The 9037-nt window shown below is 35.0% G+C and overlaps 1 protein-coding gene across 1 annotated transcript in view; it reads right to left on the bottom strand.

Annotated features, from left to right (window-relative positions):
* LOC141398503 (uncharacterized) overlaps positions 1–6320 on the bottom strand; it is a 28131-nt gene extending 21811 nt beyond the window's left edge. Inside the window, exon 1 of the mRNA XM_073975789.1 lies at positions 5285–6320. Coding sequence (XP_073831890.1) covers positions 5285–6320 — 1036 coding nt within the window. The remainder of the gene's footprint in view (positions 1–5284) is intronic.
* Positions 6321–9037: the final 2717 nt, after the last annotated feature.

Genomic DNA, 9037 nt, shown 5'->3' on the forward strand with positions numbered 1-9037 from the left:
CAATGGAATTGACATTTAAAACCCAGTGGGTTTATTAAATCCGGTTATATGAAAACGTACTATAAGGCCTTTTGCATTGTACTGTAGAGTAAAGGGTGTTCTACAGGGTATGTTTTTTACATATTTGTGCATACCAACTGTCACTCTTTACAATTCTGAATTCTATACACGTGGTGTGAACTATACAAAAATTTCAATGCATCAAAGTGTTTTGTCTTAGTTGTGGGTATACAACTTTTCACCTGAAATTTGTCGGTATAGGTCTACGCCATAGAACGGTACCTCCAGATTTCTGGTATTTTGAAGGTTGTGCCCTCAATACCCCTCCGAAATGGCTGAAATTTGGTATTAAGTCTTCCTTGGGGGTAAAAAACTTTCCACCTAACATTTGTCGGTTTAGGTTCAGGCCTTCATATAGCCCCCATAGAACGATACCTCCCGATTTTCGGTATTTTGAAGGTTGTGGCTGCGATTATACATTTGTCTATTTTATTGACTTGTCTGAAGAGAATTTTAAACAGAAAAATTTTACACACAAAAATTTTTGTACCTATTATTGAAATATTTGTTGCATAAGAAAATATGTAGAATGCATAAATTTTGCATATGCAAAAAGTTATGCATTTTGCATATGTAATATGTTTCGATTGCAATTGAATCAGAAGCCAAAAATATGCCCAGTCCCAATATTTGAATGAATCGGACCAAAAATATTGGTTGCATAAAATTCCGCTTCCTACCTACTTATAAAGAAATAGTTGTGTCTACTATTATATTAAAGACTTGCAATAAAAAAGAGGAAACAAGAAAACAAATTTTAAAAGTACAGACCTCTATGGAGTCTTAGTCCCAATTTACATTAGGCGAGTTTACTTGCGGCAATTGTCAGTTTGTTAGTGAGAGTGGGTGCTGAGAGGCAAAGGGTTACCATATGCCTCACCTCTCTCTCCTACAAAATGACAATTGCCGCAAGTAAACTCGCCCAATGTAAATTGGGACTTGAATATCTAAATATACACACTTAATTTTTTCGTTAAAAATTTTTGTTTTTCAGTTATTAATTTGCGTCTGCCAAACAAAACAGCTCATAAATTTATGCTTGCATACAAGAATAGGTTCGATAACTCAAAAATTTGTATAAAATTTTACAACATGTTGTTCTATAACAAATTTGTTCAATTAAAGAAAACTGAGAGAGCTTAAAAGTACTTGCGATAACTTTTTACTTGCGAAGTTATCGTACAGACCCAATGTCGTATCAAATAGAGCGCTCCCTAACCCTGCGTTTACAGATGACAGGCCAGTAGAGTACATGTATTGATTGTCAAAAACCCAAAACTTGCCTGTGTGACGTAGGCGTCCAAACAACTGCAAAACCCGTTGTAAAATTAAAAATGAAATTCGTCGATTTCTTTTTGTTTTCCGTTCACATATTTTGTTATTGTTCATGTTTTTTTGTTTTTAATTAACACATTTAAATTATTATCTCACACATTTTTATAAAATGTTAAAAAATTGTTAACCCTACTGTCTATAAAAAATGATGGACAGCTGGAAGTCAGCCGACAAATGTATGTATGTGTTGGTAAATCAGAGTTGTATTTCAAGACAAATTGTCTTTTGTAAACGCCTAGTAAATAAAATATATATATATATATATATATATATATATATATATATATATATATGAGTTGCAACATCATTTTGATAGATGTAATGTTACATAGTAGTCATGCCATGGTGCAAGAAAGAAGGTAATACAATAATAGTACCTGATGTCTTCATTTACTGTCAAAACATATTTTTGAACAATAATAAAGAACAAATATTTCGCTTCTATAAAGAATATATGTTTACAATATCTTTATTTAAGATCCTCGAACAATTTTTTACCATTTTCTTCTGCCTTTTTTGGATATTTCACGCATGGATATTTGACAGCAAAGACTACGGTTTGAATTCGCCTTTTGGATCACCTTGTTAAATTCGCCTTGGGTCATACTATTTGTACGATATTCACAGGTAGCAAATTTGACATATCATATGACAGTGAAGACTAGTGTGAACACTGCTTTACTTTTAAAAATGGAAAAGCATAGCACCTGATGTCTTCATTTACTGTCAAAACATATTTTTTAACAATAATAAAGAACAAATATTTCGTTTCTATAAAGAATATATGTTTACAAAACCTTTATTTAAGATCCTCGAGCAATTTTTTTTACCATTTTCTTCTGTCTTTTTTGGATATTTCACGCATGGATATTGGACAGCAATTGAAGACTACGATTTGAATTCGCCTTTTGGATCACCTTGTTAAATTCTCCTTGGGTCATACTATTTGTACGACATTCACAGGGAGCAAATTTGACATATCATATGACATTGAAGACTAGTGTGAACACTGCTTTACTTTTAAAAATGGAAAAGTTGTGAACTGCTCTCATATCAACCCAGCAAAAAGTTTGCATCCGTCGATGCATTTTAATCAGTACAAGTGCAAAGTACATGTACCGCTGGAGTACATCTTTTTCAATGAATTCATATATGAATTTTATTTATGTAAAACAAGAACATTAAGAACTTTATTACATTAACACAAATTATAAAAGTTCTCCCTTAAATTTAATCGTGACTGAGTTTACTTCCTCTGCTCTGCATTTTATGGCATCGCAATTGATTTTGCTTCATCATCCAAAGGGGTTTTTTATATTGTCCTCCCACTCCAGTTCAGATTTCGAAATTAACTCCAACTCAACTCCAAAAATAATTTCCGCCTAGTGAATTTCAGCAATGTTCGCAACCATATTTTGTATTTATTATACCCTCCACCATAGGATGGGGGTATATTAAGTTTGTCACTACGTTTGTAACTACTCGAAATAATCATTGTAGACCCCACAAACCATATATATTCTTTATCAGCGTGTAATTCTTCATCGATATAGCCATGTCCGTCCGTCTGTGGAAATCACTCTAGCGTCCGAACGGAATGACGTAGGTGGATGAAATTTTGGGAAAATCCATTATTTGTACGTAGGACTTTTGGTATTTCGTATAGCCCCCATACAAAATGACGCGTGACGCGTCGTCGTTTTAAGGAATTTTTAAGATAATTGTCCCATTTTACCACCGAATTGGTTGTACATTGGTACTTTGTGTCTCCAGAGGCCAAAAAATATTCCTACCAAAGTTGGGTTATATAGGTCAACGTTTTGGTATAGCCCCCATATAACGCCCCATATAAAGTACGCGCCATTTTAATATATTTTGAATGTATTAGTCCCATTTGACAACAGAATCGGCTGCAACTTTGTATTTTGTGTTTCCAGAGGCTAAGAAACATTTCTACCATAAAATGTTTATATAGGTCCACGTTTTCATATAGCCCCCATAGGACGATATCTCCTGATTTTCGGTATTTTGAATGTTGTGGCCACATTAATCCACCGAAATGGCTGAAATTTGTGGTGGAGGGTATAAAAAGTTCGGCCCGACCGAACTTAACGCTTTTCCCACTTGTTTTTAACAAAACGTTTACTCTTTCTCACCAAAATTACTTTTATGTATTTTAATATTACACTGTGCAACATTTTTAAGGTGATCTTGTGCAAACAATTCGAACTGAGTATTTTTTGAAAGTACAGACCCAAACGACAAGAAACCCTAGTTGGGTTTTGTTTTGTCAGATCCAGCCCGTATTTTATGGCCCCATATAAACATGGTTAAATTTTGAGCTTTTAAAGAAATTCGGGGCTATACCTCTGAAACCAATGCGAATATTCTTATGATCTCTGAAGCAAGTTTGTAGATAAGGACAAGAATAAAATATTTGGGAAAAAATGAACTCGAAAAACTACATTTATTGCCTCAAATTTCAAAATATATGCAAAAATTCCAAAATTTTTATATATTTTCGCACCGTATCTCCAAAACCCTTAATTTTTTCTGAATATTTTCTTTTTGAAAAATATTCCCTGGAATGTAATACACAAATGTCAATAATGTACTGAAATCCGAAATGCGAGAATAAACTGTTGGTGTGAACTGTGTTTGAAATACGTGTTGTAAAAGATAAGATGCAAAATACCGCTGAAACAACATGAAATAAGCATTTTAGAGTTTCGGCATGTTTTAAAGAATTGTTGAGAACCTTTTTTGGAAGATTTTTGCAAAAGGTTACTCGGTTCACTCCCAATAGTTTAGCCGATTTTTTTTTATTGGCATATTCAATTTGAACTTAGCCTACTCACAAGAAAATACATATTTAAGCTATTTATCAATATAATATATGTTTTGAATGTTTCTTATTCTAGTTCTTCGATGTATTGTTTCCATTCTTCCCTATTTCGGGCTATGAATCTGAGTTCGTTTATTGATTTGGACGTTTCTTTCTGGATTGTTCGCTTCCATGTAACTTTTGGTCTTCCTCTTCTTCTTGCACCTTGCGGATTCCATGATAGAGCTGATTGTGGTATATCATCGGTGTGTTTGCGCAGAGTATGCCCAAGCCAGCCATATTTCCTCATTCGAATGTCTTTTTCAATGCCATCTTGTTTTGTTACTTCCCATAATCTATCATTTGTTATGGTATTAGGCCACCATATTTTGAGAATTGCTCGAAGACATCTATTCACAAACGCTTGCATTTTGCTCGTCGTTGCCTTTGTCACAAGCCATGTCTCGCATCCATACAATAGTACTGTTTTGACGCAACTATTAAATATTAGTATTTTGGTGTGCAGACGTAGACTGTTATTACGCCATACATTGTTTAGCATTCCGAAAACATTTCTGGCTTTGCGTATTCTAACCTCCATATCCTTTCTTGCCCCACCATCCGTCGTAATTTGACTTCCTAGGTATTCGAATTCGCTAATATTTTGTAGGGTCTCGTCGTCTAAAAATATGCTTGTGTTAACTGCAGAGTTGATGGACATATTCTTTGTTTTGTTTATGTTGACTTTTAGTCCAACTTTACGTGCTTCATTTGCTGAACAAGTAACTTTGATTTGCATATCACTATGTCTGGTCGCAATTAATGCTACGTCGTCCGCGTATATTAGCTCTGAAAGCTTATTTGTAAGTCCCCAGGGAATTACGAGTTGCTTGGCATTAACTACTTCGAAAACTATATCCAGGGCAGTAATGAAAAGAAGGGGAGATAAAGCACAACCCTGTTTTACACCACTTTTGGTACTAAATGGATCAGTCAAGTTTCCCTCATGAAGAACTCTACAAACACTTCCTTCATAATTCTTTTTAATTAGTCGAATTATCTTACTCGGTATGCCTCTGGCTTCTAGTGCTTTCCATATAAAATCTCTCTTAAGGGCATCAAAAGCTTTTGTAAAATCCACAAACGTTATGTAGAGTGTTGAGTTGAACTCTACAGACTGTTCAATCAATATACGGATAGTGTTGATATGATCTATACAGCTTCTATGAGGCATGAATCCGGCTTGAGTTGGAGATATAAGTTTATTCAAGGGCTCCGCAATTCTATCTAAAATAATCTTATTATAAAATTTTGTGACGGTGGGTGTTATTGATATTCCACGCCAGTTGTCACATAAACTTAGATTTCCCTTCTTCGGTAGTTTTATAATGATGGATTCTTTCCATTGCGTAGGAATGTCCTCTGTTTCCCAAACATGCTCAAACAGGTTGTGAAGAATTGTTGCTGTAGCCTCTGGGTTGACTTTAAAACATTCAGCTGGCAGACCATCGCAGCCAGGTGCTTTACCATTTTTTAAAGCTAGTATTGCATTCTTTACTTCTATCAAGCTAGGCGGTCTATCACTTATGCCTCTATTGGTATTGTGTTGCCTCCGTATGAGGATATCATCGATATTTTCATCATGAATTATGTTGAGCGTCTTTTCGAAATGTTTTTTCCAGACCACGAGTTGTTCTTCTTTGTTGGTTTTCAACATTCCATCGTCATATAAAATGGGCTTTGTTTTCTGCATTTTTGGCTTACTTAATTCCCTCATTATTTTATATAGACCCTTCATATTGCCCATATTAGCAGCCAACTGAGCCTCGCTTGACATTTTAATGTGGTGGTCGTTTTTATCCTTTCTTAGTTGTTCCTTTATTTGTTTGGTAAGTAATTTATACTGGCCGGACAGTATCGCAACTTTATCACCCCTAGGAGCTTTTAGTTGCTCCAGTTTTACTGTTCTTCTAGCAGAAATGAGATTCCAGCTAGACGGTGAAATCCACTTGCGTGATTTCCTCTGTTGCACTCCTAAGATTTCTTCACATGCACATTGAATGTTGTCTCGAATGTTACTCCATTTCGAATCGCTGGACATTTGGTTTTGACTCTGCGATCTATTTGCATCGAAATGTATTGCGGCGATTTTTTCAGAAAAAGTGTTTCGTATTTCTTCGTTTTGAAGTTTGTCAACGTCATATCTTCTTTGTGTTTGGCACCTTTTCTTTTTTAACCACATATCAAGTCGGAGTTCAGCCACTAACATGTAGTGGTCACTGCCTATTTCAGCGCTTCGTCTGTTTCTCACGTCGCAGCAAATATTAAAAAAGTTTCTGGATATACAAATATGGTCTATTTGCGAGTGAAAGTTTCCAGCTGGTGATTTCCATGTGTACTTATGGCAGTTTTTGTGTGGGAAGACTGATCCTGCTATCTTAAGGTCGTAGTTGCTGCATGTTTCTATAAATAGCTCGCCATTATTATTGCAAACACCTATCCCATGTTTGCCCATAATATTTTCATAATCGGTATTGTCCGGCCCAATTTGCGCATTAAAATCTCCCATTAATATGGTTATGTGGTTATTTGGTATATCATGGAGTGTTCGGTTTAGAAGGTTGTAGAATTCCTCTTTCTGCTCAGGGTCGCTATCCTCTGTAGGTGCATAGCACTGCACAATTGATATGATAAACTTTTTATTTCTTATTTGGGCTGTTATTATTCTTTCTGAAATGGGCTGCCACTTAATAAGGGATTGAGCTAATTGCCGCCTTAAGTAAATGCCAACCCCTCGTATATGTGGGTCATCTTCATTTGGCATACCTGAGTATAAAAGCAGTCCACCTTTGTCATCTCTCAATTCACTACTACCATTCCAACGTACTTCGCTCAAACCTATCAAATCGATCTTCAATCTTTCACACTCGGCACTGAGCTGAGCAAAGTTGCCAAGTTGGTATAATAAAAAATATTTTAGTGATACTGTACCGGAACACAACGATAATCGTAGTGTACCGCATGCCGGAGCACTAAAAATCGTAGTGCTCCGACTGCGGAGGACTAAAATCGTAGTGTTCCGACTGCGGAGCACTAACAATTTTAGTGTTCCGGCTGCCGGAGCACTAAAAATCGTAGTGCTCCAACTGCGGAGTACTAAAAATTTTAGTGTTCCGACTGCCGGATCACTAAAAATCATAGTGCACCACGTGTTGGAACACTAAAAAAATATAAATGTATTATTTTTTCTTAGGAAAATTAAATATTTGCTTAAATTTGATCAAATAAAAATTAAGACAAACTGTTACATCCATGTATGTTTAAATTAGTTAAACACATTGCGAAATTTGGTTAAAATTATGAAAAACAATATTTAGTTTTTTGTGGAATGAAGCACAAAGATCGTCGTGCCGGAGCACTAAAAATCGTTTTGTACCACGTTTTGAAACTATAAGGTAATGAACCATACATGAATTTATTATGATTTCGGAGGAAATTAAATATTTATATGGTAAATTACAAATTTCCTTTACAATTCCATCGAAAAAAAATTAAAAAAATTTTTTTACAAGCACATTCACGATTTTTGGTACATGGGTTAAGAAAAAAATCGTGGTTCCAAATCTGTTCGCGTTCACAAAATTGGATGCTGCGCCCAAAAGTTATGGGCGGTTTTATTCCCTTATAAAGAAAACATATTTAAAAATTCTCTTTGTGTTGTAATACCAAAATGTATATATAAATCAGTAACAACATTTATTTTCATTTTCGCGGAAAATCAAAAAATAATGAAGGAATCTTGGAGTAAATTTTATTTATTCTAACTCAGAGTCCATAAAAATCTCTAAAAAATAAATTAAAAATACGTACAAAATCTAGACAATGTCCAGAAAAATGTGAGACCAAAATTTTATAGATTAGTGAAGCGGATCAACTTTTATTATTAAAATTTATCTTATGTACATATTTTATTTTACTACTTTACGTATACGTTTTCACTAATTCAATTAATATTACGAAACATATGCTTAAATATTTGAATTTAACAGCTAAAAATGCAACCATGTACATATTTTGTAAATAGTACTACTAATTACATCTTTGATCTTAGTACCATTTTGTGCAACTAATACTATTCGCGTCTCATCCTAAGCACTTAAGTAAATCGAAATTTCAATAAAATCGCTCTCATTCTTTAGCTAGAGTTGAAGGCTTAACATCAATACCACGCTTGCCCAAGTTGATGGACCTAGATGTTTTGCTGGAAATAATAGCTAAATGGAGAGTCAAGTACAATTTTAAATTAATTTCGTTGTTTTGTTCTTTTTTATTGACGCCCAACTCGTGGCCATGTAACACGACCACTCTATCGTAAACAGCCGAGGACAACAACAACATTGAATGCGAAGCGTACGTATCTGGTGAAGATCAGTTGGCACAGTTTACAAAACTTATCTAGACAAGCGTTATGATGGTAATCCCATGCGTTTTGTACTAGGCGATCCCAGAAACATAGAGATGTGTCTGTTGTGTATCAGTTTTGAACAACATCCATCGACAATCATCCGGATTACGCAAGCAAATTTGTGGATTGGCGTAAACAAGAACGTCAACTCCTTCGATCAAGCAAAGGCATTGATCAAAACACACATTTACGTACAAGTATGAATGCAAGCAGCCAAGACGACACAGGCACATTCATCTGTATGAAAATGTGGGTTGAAAAACAACATTGTGATGATGTACTACAACAACCACACACAAAACATCAAGAAGAAAACGCACAATGGTGAACCGACGCACATCAAGCAAGAACAA

This window comes from Musca autumnalis, unplaced genomic scaffold (assembly GCF_047663935.1).
Source record: "Musca autumnalis isolate F117 unplaced genomic scaffold, ASM4766393v1 scaffold_3, whole genome shotgun sequence".
Lineage (NCBI taxonomy): Eukaryota > Metazoa > Arthropoda > Insecta > Diptera > Muscidae > Musca > Musca autumnalis.